The sequence below is a fragment of the Pseudonaja textilis genome, chromosome Z (assembly GCF_049901715.1).
Source record: "Pseudonaja textilis isolate UNSWEBS1 chromosome Z, rPseTex1.2, whole genome shotgun sequence".
In the NCBI taxonomy this organism is placed as follows: Eukaryota; Metazoa; Chordata; class Lepidosauria; order Squamata; family Elapidae; genus Pseudonaja; species Pseudonaja textilis.
The window spans coordinates 48538570-48558966 of NC_142008.1; the positions used below are offsets into that span (position 1 = coordinate 48538570).

Sequence of the window (20397 nt, forward strand, 5' to 3'; positions counted from 1 at the left end):
AAAGCTAGATTGGACAAGAAAGGAAGGAAAAAAGGGAAGAGAAGTTACAAAGGCTTGAAACAAGATGTAAAAAAACAGATCTTTTTCAGAGACAAAGGGTAAAATACAATTAAAAAAGAGATTCTGCAAAAGCACACAAGATTGTATTGTAATATTGTATTTGAAATAGAGTTAGAAAACTGGAATATTATATGATTTAATAAAATATTAAAGGGAATATGTAAAATGTTTAAGACTTAATGATAGAGTTTAATTTGCTTTGGATTATTGTTTCAACTATATTATAAATGTATTATTTTCTTATTTTAAAATGTATGTAGAATGTACTAAGCAGAATCAGAATGGAAATTATATATTATCTTAAGTGTTAAATTTAGGGGAAAGATAGACCCCAGGAAGAGAAAGTTGAAAAAGAAGAAAGGGCTAAATAAAATAGCTTGTGTTTACAGAAGAGAGTGGAGATCAAGAGGGTGGAGATTAAGAGCCGGGGGTGGGTGGGTGTAAAAAGACTAGGATTACAAAAGAGATTCTGCAAAAGTACATAAGATTGTATTCTTGTATCTTTACTTGAAACAATGTTAGAAAACTGGATCTTTATATGATTTAACAAAATACCAAAAATGCATAAATGATAAAGTTTAATATACTATGGATTATTGTTTCAATTATATTATAAATTTATTATTTTTCTATCTTAAAATGTAGTAGGTAGTTTTAGAATGTGCTAAGCAGAATCAGAATGAAAATTATATATTATTTTAAGTGTTAAAGTTAGGGGAAAGATATAAAGGCATACTTCAATTAGTGATTACAGGAGAAATATTGTGTTAATAAGAAAAGAAAAATAGATGATTACAGAATGGACAAAAGATATCAGTATAATGATCTAAATTGAGATGAAAAAAATAAAATAGAATTAAGAGAGTGAAAAGAGGGGAGAAGCCATATAGAAAATTTAGAATGTTAAATAAGATATGAAATGGTATATAAAGTGAGCATGAACTTGATTTATGTCTGTACCAAAAGATGTAACCCACGACTAGGCCGCTTTCCAAAAAAGAAGGTTTATGTTTTTATGTTTTGTGTTTTGTTTGTGTATGTTTATTTATTGAAAATTAATAAAATTCATTTAAAAAAAAAAGAATTTTGCAGTCTCCTTGTGATATATGGAGATCTCTATCTTCATCACCCTTCCAGGGTGACTTAGGTCCCAGAAGACCTTCTAGCAGGAAGAATTTGGCGAACTCCCATAGAGCTCTGCGAAAGTGCACCATATTGCCATGATGTCAGCTCTGCCTCCTTCTCTTTTTTAATCTCTTGATTATTTTGTATTCTTTTCTTTTTTTGTCCTTTTTGTGGATTTGTTGGAGTTTTGTATTTTAACTTTGTCTTGAATAAAATAAAAACAAACAGGAAAAAAAATAAGACCAGAACAGTACCATTTGTGTCATGACTCACATTACAAGCAGAATATGGATTAGCAATAACAATATTAAATTTCAGGCTAGCAGGCTTTGTTGATGACTCACCAATAGGATATATACAGTGGTGGGATTCAAAAACTTTTACTACTGGTTCTGTGGGCGTGGCTTATTTTGTGGGTGTGGCTTGGTGGTCATGTGACTGGGTGGGTGTACTTGGTGGTCATGTGACTGGGTGGGTGTGCTTGGTCATGTGGCTTGGTGGTCATGTGGCTGTGTGGGCATGGCCAACTCAATGTCACTCACGTCAAGGGGTGCCTTGTCTGGCCCCTCCCCTCCCAGCCATTCCTTGTCACACTCAGCCTCAGTGTATCTATAGTTCTGTAAAAATGTTTTTTTGACTTTATTATCTACATACTATAGATGTACTTTGATGGACCACTGAAAGGAGGAAATGGCTCACATGCTTTGCCCAAGAATGTGATAGGCAACAGGCTTTTCAGGGACTACCAGAAAGAGGGGGGGGCAATGTATTTTACAAAACACCAGAAGGCAAACAAGAAGCAATGGATGGAAACTGAACAAAGCAACCTAAAACTAAGGAGAAATTTCCTGACAGTGAGAACAATTAGCCAGTAGACCTGCTTGTTCCAGAAGTTCTGGGTGCTCAATCACTGGAAGTTTTAAGAAAAGACTGGACAGCCATTTCTCTGAAATGGTATAGAGTTCCCCCCAAGGTCCCTTCTAAGTGTTATTCTGTTATTCTGACACCTTTTCCAGGATCTCTACTCAGATTTTGGCACCCTCAGACGCTTAGCTATTTAGCTGAGGAATAACAGAGTTGAAAGGGACTTTGGAGGTCTTCTAGTCCAACCCACTGCTCAGGCAGGAAAACTGAGGATGCCAAAATCTGAGTAGAGGTCCTGGGAAAGGTATCAGAATAACAGAATAACACTTAGAAGGGACCTTGAGGGAAACCCTATACCATTTCAGTATTTCAACTGCAGGTTTCTAAAAACCTTATTTAAAAATGAGATCAATATCCTAATAAGATTTTTAGAAACCTGCAGTTGAAAGTTCTTTATGTCTCCTTACCCTGAAGACCCAATTTCATTTGGAATTTAATCCCAAAATGATTGCCCTTTTAGCATTTCTCTTGATACTTCTCCAAATACATCTCCATTTCTCTCTGTGTGTGTCAACAGATCTAAAGGGGGAGAAACTACAGTACTACTGGCATTAATAGTCTTTACAAAGACATGTACAAGGGTCTAAACAGAAAATATAAGCAGGAGTCAGAAAATATTAACATTACTGACAAATCCCCCCTGGAAAATCAGTATTGGTTTAATGTTTCCAAAATGCAATCCTTTGTAGAGCAAAATGCTCTGGACTACAGACATTGAATGCATGTAAATGAACCCCCCCACAAACACACACCTATGTCTTTCTCTCTCTCTCTCTCTCTCTCTCTCTCTCTCTCTCTCTCTCTCTCTCTCTCACACACACACACACACACACACACACACACACACCTGGTCTGACTGGAACGGCGTAAGAAGGCAGAAGCGAGCAGCGAGGGTGGCGACCAGAGCATGCCGCTCGCTTTGTTTATTTTGTCTCCCAAGAGAAAGGCAGAAAGGAAGTGGTATTCCTGGAGGGCAGGGCAGGCGGATGTACTGGGGCTGCTGCACATGTGCACCTCCACCACCCCTCTCAACCCCAGCACAGTGGAGATGCCCTCCAAGGGCTGCCCGCCCACCTGCTGGCCAGGCCAGGTCAGAAGCAGCACATTCCCAGGGAGGAGGCACAAATCGAGTGGCAGGGTCTGGGGCATGCAGCCAACTGGCTGCATACTTTCTTCATTCCACTGTTCCCAGGGAGAAGGCATGCTTTATTTCTGCCTTCTCCCTGAGTACAGTGGAATGAAGAAAGCATGCAGCCAGGTGACTGCATGCCCTGGACCCCGCTGCTCAATTTCTGCCTTCTCCCTGGGGACAGCGGAATGAAGACATCTCATGACAAGGGGGGGCAAGATGCAGGCTGGCAGGGAGTCCAGCAGCTCTCAGCCTTGGCTTGCCTTCCCTGGCAGTCAGGGCTGGGAGGAAGGTAAGGTCGCAGCCATGGACTACAAAAGAGGCAGTTGTAGGGAAGTGAGGAGATTAAGGGCTGGGACCTCTGAAGAAGGGGAAACTAGACAACGCATCATGCTTAAAGGAGAGCATGTGGTGAGCGGGCGGCGGTTCCAGGGCAAAGCTGGAGCCAGGGAATCACATGTTTCCTGACCTGGCTGAGGCAGGTGGAGGCCCACCACCACTGGTAATTACAGAGAATGAGGTGCCAGGTCTATTTCATAGACAAAAACCAGGAAAAGCACCAGGCCCAGACAAGATAATGCCTTGCTTAAAAGCTTATGCTGACCAACTGGTCCCCTATTCACCCATATCTTTAATAACTAGAGATGTGCTATGTTCCTTCTTGCTTTAAATGCTCTACTATCATCCCAGTGCCGAAGAAACCTTCCATCAAGGAACTGAATGATTTCAGACCAGTTATTCTAATATTCATAATTATGAAAATCTTTGAAAGGCTAGTGCTGGCCCACCTGAAAACCATCATGGATGTGCTGTTAGACCCCCACACAATTTGCAAATAAATTGATAGATGATGCTGTTAATATGACCCTGCACTATATCCTACAACATCTCCAAAGATCTATGCAAAGGTCCTCTTTGTAGACTTCAGCTCAGCATTCTATACCACCATTCCAGATATTCTTCTAACTAAACTTAAACAGCTAGCTGAACTTGACCACACTTGTAAATGGATCATAAGTTTCCTGAAAGACAGGAAGCAGCAGGTGAAGCTAGGCAAAATCACATCAGATATCTGTACAATTAGCACAGGAGCCCCCCAGGGCTGTGGGTTCTCTCCACTTCTCTCTATATACCAATGACATCTCAAAAGATCTCTCTGTTAAAATACTGAAGTTTGCAGTGATTGGTCTCATTTGAGACAATGATGAATCTGCATACAGACGGGAGGTTGAACAACTTAGCCTTGTGGTGCAACCAGAACAATCTTGAACTAAATACACTCAAAACCATAGAAATGGTGGTAGACATTAGGAGAAAACGTCCTATACAACCACCTGTGATGACCCACAAAACAAACACAGTCACAGAAAACAGGTGAAGCCCCTTTTATTCCTTCACTTTGCTTCCAAGCTCTGAAAATTCTTGACGGAAGACAAAAAGCTCCCACACAAACATTTACAAGAAGAAGGGAAAAAGCAATACAAACCAGGCAAGGTAAGGGTTGGAGGACGTCCACAGATAACACACACTGGGAAGGACGCCAAACTCAGAGAGGAACCATAAACTAGAGATATTTCTATTCTTTGTTTCCAGCGTTCACCAGTACGCATGTCCATCCTCTTATTCAGTTGTCACAGCTGCAGTCCATGAAGAAGATCAAGGCCCTCTCCTCCCGAATAGACCACGTCTCTCCCTTATCCTTTCCTCCCTGTGTGCCCTAGGATAGATAGGGAATGGGCCTGGGTCCTCCTCTGACTGCTCAGCCAGCCTCTACTCTTCCCCAGCCTCCTCCACAACCTCCAGAGCCACACTTTCACTCTCTGTCAGCTGTTCCTCCTCTCCCTCAGAGTCAGTCTCCACCAGGTGCATGACACCACCTCTTACAATACTAGACAACACAGTATCAACAGAAGAGATCTTCAAGTTCCTAGGTTCTATCTTACCTCAAAACTTAAAATGGACATCTAACATCAAAAACGTCAACAAAAAAGAACAACGAAGAATGTTCTTTCTGCATCAACTTAGAAAATTCAAACTGACCAAAGAGCTGCTGATTTAATTCTACAGAGGAATTATTGAGTCTGACATCTGCACCTCTATAACAGTCTGGTTTGGCTCTGCAACCAAACAAGATAGACACAGACTTCAACGGATAATTAGAACTGCAGAAAAAACAATTACTACCAACGTGCCTTCCATTGAGGACCTGAGTCAAAATGAGGGTTGTGAAAATATCTAGACCCCTCACATCCTGGACATAAATTGTTTCAGTGAACAAACTGTGTGTTTGCGGCAACTGCCAACTGCAAGCTTAGAAGCTACCCAACTGCGGGTGCGTGTCTCCCCCGGCTCCTTATAGATCAGTGGTGCATTTTTCAGTGGGAGGAAGGACCGGGTAAACGGCTCAAAGATTTACTGTGGACAACTTAAAAAGCGAAGACTCCAGAGTGGAAGGGGTGAGTGTGGAGATTAAGTGGCAGCGGCTTAATTTATGTTTTTACCCTTGAACTGGAAATTAAATGGCAGCTTGAGAAAAGAGTGATTAAAGGAGAAAAAAAGAGAAAAAAGGGGGACTAGATGAGAAGAAGAGGTGTGAAGGTTTTTATTCAGGAAAACTGCCTTTTGAAACTGAGATTGATTGTGAATTCCGATGATGGAAGAACTAGAATGATGTCTACAGTCTCCATTTAAATCAAATCACCAAAAATAATTCTAAATGGCCACCAATTGGTGAGAACAAAGGAGACTCATGGAGACTCATTGATAGTCTCCATATAAATCACCCAGCTCCATTTAAACAACCCAGCTGATTACTCAGCCTGAATTTAAATTCCCACTCAGCTGATTTGACAATCTCCACTAAACCCGCACCCAAACTCCCTTCCAAACTCCAAAGTAGATGATTGGTGAGCTCATTCAAATTTTCTCCATTCAAATCTATCAAACAGCAACGCTTCCTCTTTAAAACAAAAACAAAACAAAACAAAAACCAAAAAACATGGCTTTAAGGAAAACCAAAGAACTTTTCATGACCAATCTCCAATACTTCCACTATTTCAGTACCTCAAGACCAAATATTTATAGATAATGCTTTGTCTATAATCATTGATTTATCATATAATAGTATAATAATTAATTGTTAAATGACCACTAATTTACTGATTCATTGAACTATAGAGATTTAATACTGTATCATTGATTATCTAGTCGATTGATTGATTGATTCTTAGTAATTCATTGATTGATTGATTTTTAGTAATAAGTAACCTTACTTTTGATTTGTTTTCTAATTTATCAATTAACATTTGTTAATTATCACCATTCATTAAGTAACTGTCTACCTATCACATTAATTAGCTATTGTAATTGTTTAGTGTACTATTGTCATTGACCATGCCAGCCAGAAACTCCAGAAACTCCAAATCCTCCACTACCAAACAACAAAAAAATAATATCTCTACCAATTACCTCCCAGACTCCTGTACATGCTTCAGATGTCTTAAAACCATCAACAAAAATGAAAATAACATCAAATGTTACCTATGTGACAATCAAGCCCACCTTACCTGCTTAAACTTAAACAAAGACCTAGCTGACCTCCTAAAAGCATCAGATACTTTCCCTTGTCTAGGTCCATCATGTTTTCCTAAGCTAAACAAACCAAGTACCCTGCCTGAGTTGATAGCATAGGATCACTCATGCACTCAATAGAAAAATGCTGAGCAACACATTTTGAAACAATTATACAAGAAAGCCTAATTTTTCTTGAAAAAAAATACAGCACTGATAAGCGACTACCTATCAGCTCAAAATCAAATCCCAATCCAACAACCATTACCACAACTACTACCTCAACTACAATCACAACTACAACCAAAAATAACCACCAAACCACAACCACAAATATTTACTATCCCATCGAATAATTCCACAAATAATATCTCCTTACTCATCAGAGACACCATTGAACGTGATCAGAAACGTCCAAATGCCATCTTATTTGGTCTTGAAGACACCAAAGAATCAGGTGACATCACCAAAGTTTGTAATATCATAAGCAACTCAGATACAACAAACATCTCTCCTGAAGATATCATTGAAGTAACCAGACATGGCCCTGAGTCCAAATACAATGATGGCTCAGTGGCCCCAAAATTTTGTAGAGTTGTTTGCAAAAATGAATCCCGCAGATGCATATTCATTCATACAATAAATGCCATTGCAAAAACCAATTGCAACCACAAAAAACTTCGCTCAAGACCAGACTTATCCATACTGCAAAGAATCCACTCCCATGAACTCTGCAAGGGACTCAAAAGACATCTAGACAATGGAGAGAAGGATATCTACATTGACTACCGGGCTGATTGTATCAAAAGTAAGTCACACAACCCACAATTCCACACCCAACCTTACCTAATCCAACCCACCATCACTCAAAACTAGGCATGCATGCCCCTAACTACCTCAATTCAAACTACAACTGACCTTAAATGCAAGTTACTCAATGCAAGAAGCCTTGTGAATAAAATACCTGAATTTCTCCTCTTACTAAATACGGCTAAATTCTACATCATATCTGTCTGTGAATCAAGGCTCAATGCACCTCTCCCTGACTCCATTACCACAGTAAGAGACTATCATGTTGACTGATCAGATTGTGAAATCTGTAGAGGAGGCGGTATTGCTATCTTCTATAAAAAGTCCTTACATCTAAAAAACATCCAAGTTACCCAAGAGCTTGCTCTTCCTGAGACCATTGTCTGTGAACTGTCCTTAAATATCATATTTTGATTCTTACTATGTTACAGAGCCCCTGATTATGACATCGAACATGTAAACAAACTAAATTCACTACTAACATGGGCAACATCCTGCCCACACACTTTTATCTTTCTTGGTGACTTCAATCTATTTTACATTAACTGGACCCTAAACGAATGTAAAACTGTACATGCAACCTTCTACAATGCTGTAACAAATCTGGGACTGGAACAACTAGTAACCAACAATATTAGACTTAACAACTGCCTCAATCTCATCTTCTGCAATAGTTTGAATTCAATTTATGGAATACAAATTAAAGAACCCTTTTCCAACAGTGACCACAGCATGATTGACTTTTGTCTCAACATATGTCCACACAAAAATCAACACAATGATGTGATCCCCAATTATAACTTCAAAAAGTTGTCTATATGATCTTATAGACAATGATCTCTCATCCCTTGATTGGCAATTTCTATTCACTGGATGCAATACTGTTGAAGACCATTACAACATATTTTTACTTGAAGTCAAAAGAGTTATCAAACTATATGTACCAATAACAACTCCAAAAACCAGAAAAAAACAGATTACCCATAACAATAAGGAAGCTTCAATCCAAAAAGAGATCACTTTGGTGGAAAAACAAATCTGGTCATGTTGCCAACTTCAAAAGCCTATACAAAAATTTATGCCACCAGATAAAGACTGAATGCACCAATTATCACATTAAACAAGGGGAAAACCTTCTACGCACCAATTCCACCTGCGCTTTCTACAATTTTGTAAACAACAAACTAAAAGACTCAAGGCCCATCCTACCCCTGAAAGGACCTAATGGTAAAGTCTGCAACGATGACACTATTAAAGCCAACCTCTTTAACACATTCTTTGGCTCAGTATTTGTAAACAGCAATAGATCATTTCCTAATCGAACCACAGACAGCTACAATGATCTAATACATATCGATTTTACAGTAGACAATGTTGAAAAAGCACTATGCAATCTAAAACCATCTCTATCTATTGGACCTGACGGAATATGTGCCTACTTCTTAAAAAAGCTATCCACTGCCATAGCCAAACCTCTAAGCATAATCTTTGAAAAATCTTTCAGGACCAGCTCCTTGCCAAAACTTATGGTCACAAACCATGGTCATCCCCATCTTCAAAAAAGGGGACCCCAGCCTAGTTGAAAATTACAGACCAATCTCTTTATGCTGCATCACCTGTAAAGTCATGGAATCAATTATTAACCAATCCATTATCCTCCACTTAGAGACAAACAACCTACTCTCAAATAAACAATTTGGTTTAAGAAAAAAACTATCCTGTAATCTGCAACTCTTACACTGCAAAAACATATGGACTACACAACTCGATCAGGGCAAAGCAATAGACATAATTTACATAGACTTCTGTAAAGCCTTTGATCCAGTGGTACACGACAAACTACTCCTAAAACTAAAATCTTATGGTATTTTTGGTACCTGCATAACTGGATAGAAGCATTCCTGTCAAACAGACAACAAGTAGTCAAAATTGGGAGTGTCCTATCAAATTCTGTACCTGTCAATAGTGGTGTCTCCCAAGGCAGTGGTCTAGGACCAACTCTCTTCATACTCTACATAAATGATCTCTGTGATCATATTAAGAGCAACTGCGTTGTCTTCGCTGATGATGTAAAGCTATTCAACACCACAGACAATACTGCTACCCTTCAAAAAGACCCTGACTATGTATCAGAATGGTCAAACAAATGGCAACTTCAAATCTCAACAAACAAATGCTCTGTCTAACATATTGGCAAAAAAAAAATCAGAAAATAAAATACAAGCTTAATCGTCAAGACCTTGTTGATGATCTAAACTCTGTCAAGGATCTTGGAGTACTCATCTCTAATGATCTAAGTGCTAGAGCCCACTGTAACTACATAGCCAAAAAGGCATTAAGAGTTGTTAATCTAACTTTACGTAGCTTTTTCTCTGGTAATAATACACTACTAACTAGAGCATACAAAACATTTGCTAGACCAATACTTGAATACAGCTCAACAGTCTGGAACCCACATTATGTATCTGATATTAACACAGTTGAGAAATTTGAGAAATCTTTCACAAGAAGAGTTCTCCACTTCTCTACTCGTTGCAGAATACCTTATGCCACCAGACTCAAAATTCTAGACCTAGAAAACCTAGAACTACGCCACCTTTGGTCTGATCTAAGTATAGTATATAAAATCATACATTGCAATGTCCTACCTGTCAATGAATACTTCAGCTTCAACCATAACAATACAAGAGCATACAATAGATACAAACTCAAGGTAAATCACACCAAACTTGATTGCAGGAAATATGACCTCAGCAACAGAGTGGTCAATGTCTGGAATACTCTACCTGACTCTGTGGTTTCTTCCCCAAACCCCAAAAACCTTAGACTTTCTACTATTTTACCTCACTCCTTTCCTAAGAGGTCTGTAGGGGCGTGCATAAGCGCACCAACGTGCCTACCATCCCTGTCCTATTGTTTCTTTTATTTTTCTTATATGTATCCATGTATTCATAACTATGTTTTTACTTATACCTATTATCTTGTAAGCAATTAACAAACCAAATAAAATAAATAAATAAATAAAGTTCTTCCATCAAAACAACACTAGAGTGCACTGTACACCAGAACAATTAGACACAAGGACAGTTTTTTCCCGAACGCCATCACTCTGCTAAACAACTGATTCCCACAACACTGTCAACTTATTTACTAAGATGGTATTACTGTTCTTCCTCTTATCCTTCCTAGTACCTATCTGTTCCCACTATAATCATGTTGCTTTTGTCTTTACAATTTATATTGTTTTAATTTGTTTCCTAGTATGATTTGATTGCTTATTAGTCACCCATGACTATCACTAAGTGTTGTATCTTATGATTCTTGATGAATGTATTTTTTTCATTTATGTACACTGAGAGCATATGCACAAAGACAAAGTCCAATCACATTTGGCCAATAAAGAATTCTATTCTATTCTATTCTATTCTATTCTATTCTATTCTATTCTATTCTATTCTATTCTATTCTTTGTTTAATTTTCTTTGCCACATTACTTTTCATATTTAAAAATCATATTCATACCTTTATAACCTCTTTCCTCTGTATCAGTCTACCCCTTGCTTTGTTTTATTTTGAAATTCTGGTTCTTATTTACCACCTAATTACTATATGATTTCTTGTAAGTCTTCCATTTCATACTCCACCTAATTTATTAGACTTTGGCAACAGTCCCACTATTCATTGCTCACGTTATATATTTGATACTCTACATGTTTGATATTCTTGCTCCTTTAGTAAGGCAGTTTATTTTGATACTTCTAAATGTTTAAGATGAAAAAGATAAAAATAATTTACTTGGCATCGGGTTGCAAGGCTTCGGCGGCGGCAGGAATCCGCTTCTCTGCGGGTCCCTGCTGTGCTCGCCGTCAAGGTACCCCCGATCCAACTGGATTTGGGGGTTGTCGCTGCCCTGAAGGGGCAGCAGAAGACAGAGGAGATCCGGCCAGGGGTCTGGGGATATCGCACCCCCCTTCCCCAGCCGGCTAGACTCCTTTTTTCTGAGACGGTGGAGCGGCTGTCTGTATGGCAGCCACAAAGGAATCTTCAACTGGATAAGATTGTGCAGGAGGAAGACTTAGAAGGAGAAGTTTTCTTGGCTAAACCACGACATTATGTTACTTTTAAAACACCCTGGAAACCTGACTTTGGATTGATACATTTGTTTCCAAAAGAATTTGTTACAATGGCGAAAGTGCTGAAGGAAAATTCACTCCCCTTCCTTACGGAGAAAGCAAAGGAGCACAGAAAAACCTGTTTTTTAAAGGTAAAAATAAGCTCTTTGTTATAAGTGGGAAGGGGAGGACTAAAAAAAAAATTTTTTTTTTTAAAACTTTGTTGGAGGAGACGCCTTGAAGATTACAAGACCATTAATTAATGGTAATACGGCTTTTAAAATACATCTGGGATTTTGCCTCGGGAAAAAAACTGTAAAGAGAAGAAGAGGAAAAAAGTTTTGTTTGTTTGGATTGTTTGATAACTCTGACATTTGGAAATTACTTCAAGATTGAAAGCATCTGGGTTGTTTTTAAAAAACCTATAATGGTACCATCGGTTGATGAACTGAAAATGGAATATGAAAAATTAAAAGAAAGACAACAAAGTGGCAAGGATTCTTTGGGAGCTGCCTTCCATTTTTTAGAAATGGCGGTTTCTATGTACCAGCAAACACTGGAGGAAAGAGAAGGAGAAGAAGAAGAAGAAAAGGAAGAAGCCATTTTTAATAGACTAAAAAGTTTGACTAAGAAAGAAAATGGGAAGGGAGGAAGGGAAAAGGAGAATTTAAGATTTAATAAAACAACCAAGAAAAAGAAAAATAGGGTGAAAAGAAGGTACAATGGTAGAAAGCAATTGAAAAGAGAATTACAACAGAGAGGAAACTTAAAAGGGGGAGAGGAGAGGGGGGACAAAAAGACCAGATTGGAGAAGAAAGGGAGGGAAAAAGAAAAAAAAAAGCCACAGGTTAGAACAAGATTTTTAAAAGAAAGGTTTTTTTTTTAGAGATGAAGGATGATGGATAGTTTATAATTAAAGAAGATTCTGCAAGAGTGCATAAGATAGTATTGTAGTATTTGCATTTGAAACAGTTTATTGGAATATTTAATAAAATATTAATGTTTAATAATGATAGATGTTGATATTTAATAAAATATTAGGAGAATGTGTTAAATGATTAATGCTTAGTTAAAGTTTAATTTGTTACTGTTTTAATGTTATTATAACTTTAGTATTTTTTTTTTTATTCTAAAACAATGTACTTATCAGAATTAGAATTAGAATAGAAATTATATATTTAATTATACTATAAGTTTACTATTCTTTTATTTTAAGATTTAATATGTAGAATGTACTAAGCAGAATCAGGATGGAAATTATGTATTGTTTTAAGCTTTATTTTAGGAGAAGGCGTCATACTTCAAAAGTGATTACAGGGGAAATTTTTTGTTAAAGGGAAGAGATAAATAGATATTTGGTAAAGAACGGACAAAAGATATAAGTATAATGACTTTGAAATAAGATGAAATAAATAAAATATAATTAAGAGAGTGAAAAGATGGGAGAAGTTATATAGAAAATACAAAATGGTTAATAAGATATGAAGGGTATATAAGGTGGGCATGAATTTGATTTAGGTCTGTCAAAAAAGATGTAACCTGGGGCCAAGTCACTTTTCAAAGAAGTTTTATGTTTTATGTTTAGTGTGTGGATTATTTATGTTTGATTGTAAATTAATAAAATCTTGGAGAAATGAAATTAAAGGGAGAGAAATTGGGAAAAGATATGTACAAATGATAACTAAGGAGGTTTTTTTTTTCTCCAATGTTTTGCTTTAGGTTATGCATTTTGTGTGCTTATGACTGATTGAGAATTACTGAAACTTTGATAGAAGGAAATACGATTGAATGAAAGTGAAGGGAGAAATAATGAGAAATTTGGAAAAGATATATATGTGTAAATGGAAGTGTGATAATGTGGAACTATGTTTTAAAAAATAATGCTTTATTTGCCTTGTTGAAATTTATAAGTAATTCTTAAAAAGGAGGTTTTATATTTCTATGTGTTATGTTTTGTTTGTCTTCAAAAATCAATAAAACTTGTTCTTAAAAAATAAATAAATAAATAATTTACTTGGGTTTCTCAAAAAGAAAGCTTTCAAAGGTACTAATTTCACAGCACTGTCAAAACAAAGAGTGCCAGATTTCTTCCCCCCTCTCGATAAATTGGTACTTGGTTATAGTGATATGACGAGTTGACTATTATGGCCAAACACTCTGAGAATAATAATCTCAAACTATCTGAATGGCAGATTGAGGACAACTAGTTTCACTGATTTCTGGTTTGCTATGTCAGTTGTGGCTTATATTTTAGGGTAATGTTTTGATGGTAGAACTGTTTTCAATTTTTAAAATTGGACACATAGATTGTACACACAATCATATTCAGTTTCTTAGAAAACAAAAATCAGTACCAACACAGAACAGTTTATATCAACAATGGAGGCTATTTAATGCTCTCCTCTATTCAATATCTCCTCAAATGATGATACAATGGCTTATTAATCTCTTTCATTTGTCTTGAAGTAGTATTATATTTTTTTTAACTCAAGAAGAGTAATCTTCTTATTTCTTTCTTCTGTATAGGCTGGCATGGCCTTGACATATGACCCTACAGCTACTATACATAATGGGTGAGTAATATATTCTTTACTGTTTTTAATGGCATTGTGATATTTTCTAAAGCATTTTAAATTGTTAGCACAATTTCAAAGCAACTCAAGTGGTATTATTTGAGACAACTTAAATATGCATTAAGCAGGAAAAATCATTTCCCCTCATTTATTTCTAGACTATTAATTATGAATTGGGAATGATTGAACTGAATTTTAAAAATGATTTGCTTCAATTTTAATATTCTCTAAAGCTAACTTATTGACGCTGATCACGTTGTTCAGTGAGGCAGGCTATGAATAGGAGATAGACATGTTTTAAAGAATCTTGAATAAGGCAAGCAGTTCTATTCATTTATCTATTCATCAGGTATAAATGCTATTTATATCTCACAGTGCAATACTCATTTTATTCCTACAACAAGTATAGGTAAACAGAACTGAGAGGTAATTGAATGGGCCAGTGTAATTTGTGAAATCCACAGTTGGGTTTAAATATGAATCTCCCTGCTCCAAGATCAACAACTCAACCATTAGACTAGTCTTTCCCTTCAGAGAATAGTTACTAGACTATTACTGAATAATGTGAATATCAAAAAGTTACCTTATTTTTGTTTGTTTAGTAATTTCAGGCAGATGCTGTGCTTGACGATGTTTTGGAATCAGAAATGGGGCAGGGTTATTCCAGAATGGCTCACATAGCACATTACACAAATTTTATTTTGCTTCTCTTCCACTTCGTACATCTTATGTTTTTCAGGAGAGATAGCCTTTGTGTAGAAAAATATCCAATATTTCTAAAATAAACAAACAATCAGTTGCATCCCCCCTTCCCTTGCAAGCCATTCAAAAGTGAGCAAGACAATTGGTTGAAAAAACAACTATTTAGAAGTAATTCTAACAACATTCAGCAGAGCCCTAGCTGCCCTCTTCCTTGGCAGGGTGAGGCTTGGAGCATTCGGTGGCGCAGTGGTTAGAGTGCAGTACTGCAAGCTACTCCCACTGCAATTTGGCAGATTGAATCCCACCAGGCTCAAGATTGACTCAGCCTTCCATCCTTCCAAGCAGTGGTCGTATTCAGCTGGTTCACACCGGATCGGGTAAACCGGTAGCAAGAATTTGTTGCGGGTTGCCAAACCAGTAGTAAGTTCTGGCTGGCCATGCCCCCCCACCCGGTCACCCTTCTGCCCGATGCTCACTCACCCTGCCCACCCACCTGACATTTGCTTAAGGTATTTCTTTCTTTTTTTTCTAATCAGCTGTAGATAAGATCAGCTGTGCCGGGATTCCCCTTGCTGAGTCCCAGGAAGGCAAAAAATGGAGGGAGGAGCTCAGCCTACCTCCATTTTTTGCCTTCCAGAGCCTCAGAGGAGCCTTAGGGAGCAAAAATGTTCACCCAGAGGCACTTCTGAGACTAGGAAGCTCCCAAAATGGAGTTTGGAGGGGTGCTGCATGCCCCTCCCATGCTCTGTTCCTTTTCTTCCAGAGCCCCAGAGGAGCCTTAGGGGAGCAGAACCACCCCCCAGAGGCTCCTCTGTGGTAAGAAGCTCCCCAAAATGTGTGGGGGCAGCAAAAAAAAACCACGCCCACCCAGTCACATGGCCATGCCCACCAAGCCACGCCCACAGAACCGGTAGTAAAAGTTTTTGAATCCCACCATTGCTTCCGAGATGGGTAAAATGAAGACCCAAATTGTTGGGGGCAATATGCTGACTTTGTAAACTGCTTTGAGAGGGCTGTAAAGCACTATAAAGTAGTATATAAGTCTAGGTGCTATTGCTATTCAGCCTTTAGTTGGGGCTCCCAGCATGGCAACAGACAAGAGCATTGGGTGAGCCCTGCAGGCCGATGTAATTGCAAGTCCGGCCCCAGCTATGACAAGGAGTAGCAATTGCATCTAGGCCCAGGGGCTGAGAAGAAGGTACAGGTGTTAAGCCCCAAGTAACATGTCCCAAAAATAAAGTCCATGGAACCCATTTTCTATTTCAAGTCCATTTATTAGGAACACATTAAATTGGCCACAGACTTGATGTAATTCCGACTCTGAACCGGATCTGGAATTACACCCAATAAAATAAAAAGTGTGGAGCATTCTCCCTGAGTCACAATCTGCAATCACTTCTTGGTTCCATAGTCCCACAACTCCAAACTCCACCTTCATCTAGCTGCAGGCATCTTGAGCCATTCTCACGGGAAAGGAACACCACCTAGACATAACATCCCCCCTTTATCTCTACATGCCCCCTGGGTGAACCTGAAGTATCAGTAAATTCAATTACTATAAATCTAAAAGCTAATAGAAAAAGAAATATTAAGGCTAATATAAAGTATGGCTACACATATGTCATCTTCAGGGTCGACAACAGGAGGGGTGTGGTGGCTGGGCTGCATTCTGGCCTATTGCATTTGGGTTTTTGCTTTGGTTACAGGCATATAGCCTGACCATTGCTGAAATGCAAGAGGGTTTCTGTATCAACAGGGTTTGGGAGGCTGAAGTCCTCCATTTTTGTGACCATGCAGTTCTAAAATTGATGGGCTGCTGCTGGGGAGGGTAATCAATATAGGTCAAAATAAGCATTGTCCACCACAGTTTATTGTGTGCCAAGTTTTCCTTGGATTTTCCTATCTCTTCTGAGTATTAAAATCACATTGGCAAGGTCTGTACACCATGCTGCAGTATTACTTGGTCTGTTGTGTGGATGCTTGTGTGTTTTTAGGAGGCAGGGAATTTTGGTGGGTGGGGAGGTGTTTGGGGATTATCATGTATGTGTGCATGTTGAGTCTGGTCTCTGGGTGTTATGTGAAATTCGTTGTATGTATACTGTGTATATACGAGGGCTATCCATAAAATAGATTATGTTTTTGTTTGTAGCAAGAAGGGACAGAGCTAGCACAGCCATCTTTGGTCTGTGCGTCCACCACTCAGTCTGCATCTAGTCGTGCTAGTGGGAGGATTGTATCGTTGCCCATTATTTCACAGCAAACGTTTGAAATGTGTGCTGCAACTGAAAATCCCGCGAGCTGTGAGGTGCGATCAGTGATAAGGTTTTTGTTGGCAAAAACCATAAACCGATTGAAATTTTAATTGAAAAATTGAAAAACTAAGAAAAGCAATTCAGAACAAGCATAGAGGAAAGTTAAGCTCAAAAATTTTGTTTTTGCATGACAATGCCCGACCACACACAGCAAATCGCACTCGAGAAGCCCTGAATGCTTTCAAGTGGGAGATTTTTCCTCATCTGCCCTACAGCCCCGATCTTGCACCAAGCGACTACCAGTTGTTTCCGAGGATGAAGACCTGGCTTGGAACAAAATTTTTGAGCTTAACTTTCCTCTACGCTTGTTCTGAATTGCTTTTCTTAGTTTTTCAATTTTTCAATTAAAATTTCAATCGGTTTATGGTTTTTTGCCAACAAAAACCTTATCACTGATCGCTCCTCACAACTCGCAGGATTTTCAATTGCAGCACACATTTCAAATGTTTGCTGTGAAATAATGGGCAACGATACGAACCTCCCACTAGCACGAGTAGATGCAGACTGAGCGGCAGACACACAGACCAAAGATGGCTGTGCTAGCTCTGCCCCTTCTTGCTACAGACAAAAACGTAATCTATTTTGTGGATAGCCCTCTTACATACAATGACAATAAAGAATTCAATTCAATTCAAACTAGTCAGCCAGATTTTAGCCTAACCTGTAATGCAATACCAAGCCACATTCTAGAGGTAAGAGCTGCAAAATTGTTCCATTATCTACTCTTGCCTTTAACAGCAATAACTATGTTCTTTGATGTATTTGCTAGCACCCTTCATGCTGTGAGCTTCTCTTTCCGTCTTGGGGAAAGAATTCAGAAGTGCTAGATTTATTTTTCCTGCTAATTACGGTATACTTTGTGGGTTTTTTAAGAAGCTGTGAGAAAAAAATGTGCCTGGAAATTAAAGGATGTATGGATTGAGTTGTGAGACAGGAAAGGGAATTACATGGACTTGTGTACTTCCAGTTGCTGACAAATGAGAGACTAATGTTCTAACCTGACACTTGCATGCTCTCAGGCCCAAAGATTATTTTCATTCTTCATAGGCCAGTATTGTGAATTAACTAAGTTCTTCTGGATTTTGATTTTAAGGTGAGCTATAGAGGCCATTGATCTTCTTAAATGGATAATAATAACTGAAGGCTCAAGGGGAAGGCAGATTAGAAAGACCTTTTGGAGTCTTCAATTCCGTTCATGTTAAGAGTTCCTTAATAAGGTTTGCTCTTCCTTCCTAAACCAATAATCAATTTTCTGATTTTTTTTTACAGAAAACATGTGAAACATGCTGTAGTTAGCGATTTAATTGTTTTCTTTTTGCCTATGTTTTAATTTGCATAATGTATGTTTAATCGAGGGGGCTTGGAAAGGTTGAAGTGGCCAGTATGGAGACTGCATCTTGCCTTCCAGATGTGTCTTCCCTGCAGATTTCTGGAGACGAGACTGTGACAGGGGAGCTGCGTGATGGAAGACTTCCCCAACAAGCCTGCATCCTTATTATGCATGATTGGATTCCCTTTTGAGAAGGGCCAGCCTTCCTTGCTGCTTCCCTGCCTCCTCCACTTGCTCTCCACAGATCTGTCAAGGCAGAAGCTGGACTCAGAGGAAATTGCCTCCTGCAGACTTTCTCCTTTGTGCTTCCATACGCAGCAGTGTCATCCTCCACCTCCTGCTTTGCTGGGAGCAGCCACCAGACAGGGAAATGCCAATGATGTCTGGCATTGGGAGGAGAAAGTCTTTGGCGTGCTGTGCACATGCATGCACACACTCCATTCCAAGCTTGGAAACTTTTATCCACATCTGAGCTTACAAACTGTCAATCATGACTGGACTTGGGGAAAAGGGCCCTCTCCTTCCTCTGTGAAGAAAAGTCCGCAAATTTGGAATGTGGTGTGTGTGTGTGTGTGTGTGTGTGTGTGCACGCACATGTGCGTGTGCACATGCACACACGCATGCACACACACACATGGGCATGCACTTGGCTGCTTGCAGTTTGGGGAAGGGAGGAGCTTATGGGACACCAAATTGTCCCGACATTATGTTAACCCATGCAAGTTGTTTCATCCCAACCCAGCTGTCCTGAATCAGCCACACCCAGTGGGTGGCATCGAGTTGACTACGCTCACCCAGCCACACCTGCCTAGTCATGGTGATGCCGCTACTGACCCTTTGACAACAACCATAATGCTGATGCAGCCCTTAATGAAATTGAGTTTGACACCCCTGGTTTAGATAAACTACTGTTTGCACAATGCAATTGTGGCTGTACTTAGTTATGACTTTAAATAGACACATATTTATCTGATGGAGATGATACCTGGAATTCCTTCCCATTAATTAAGACTGGGGACCTTTCTTCTGGGTGAGATCAATTGTTCCATTACTAAGAATGTCAGATAGGTTTCTTTGGAAGGATGTTTCTCAGCTGTCCCTATCTGATGATGGAATTAGCTGAAATGACAAAATCGACCTTTTTGATCAGGGACAAGGCAATAAATATGTTTATTAAAGACCAAAAGCCTTTTTAAAATTATTTTAATTATTTTTTTACTAAAAATGAAAACAATATCATTTGTGATTTAGGGATTTGTTGATTAAAAAGGGTTGAACAATAGGAAGAAGAAAAATATATAATTTAAAAAAATGAAATTGTGAAGATTTATTTGCCAACTGCTATATAGGAAATTAAGAGTCACTTTCTTTACATTCTCTTCTTGTTTCTATTTGCTTTTTTTCCTCATAATTTTCTCATTTTTTCACTATTCACTATTTTTTCTTTTTTTAATTTAATTTTACTTTATGTTTATATTTTTTAATACAATTTTTTTATTTTTTAAGACAAACGTATACAAACAAAAAATAAAAACGTAGAATCGTCTTCCATTTTGTACACATAGTGTGTCAGTTGATTACAAATCTTTTATGCTATTCTTTTGTAGTCATTACTCACAGTTTATATAATTTTTCACCTCGTCAAAGTAACATATGCTTATTTATCAGTTATTAATCACCCATGACTGAACTATTTATTCCATCATTTTATATGAGATATTCTAAATTTTATTTTAAAATTTATATTGTA

The 20397-nt window shown here is 38.3% G+C and overlaps 1 protein-coding gene across 1 annotated transcript in view; it reads left to right on the plus strand.

Annotated features, from left to right (window-relative positions):
- The window catches only part of RBMS3 (RNA binding motif single stranded interacting protein 3), a 444163-nt gene that overhangs the window by 308939 nt on the left and 114827 nt on the right, over positions 1-20397 (plus strand). Inside the window, exon 7 of the mRNA XM_026708139.2 lies at positions 14257-14303. Coding sequence (XP_026563924.2) covers positions 14257-14303 — 47 coding nt within the window. The remainder of the gene's footprint in view (positions 1-14256; positions 14304-20397) is intronic.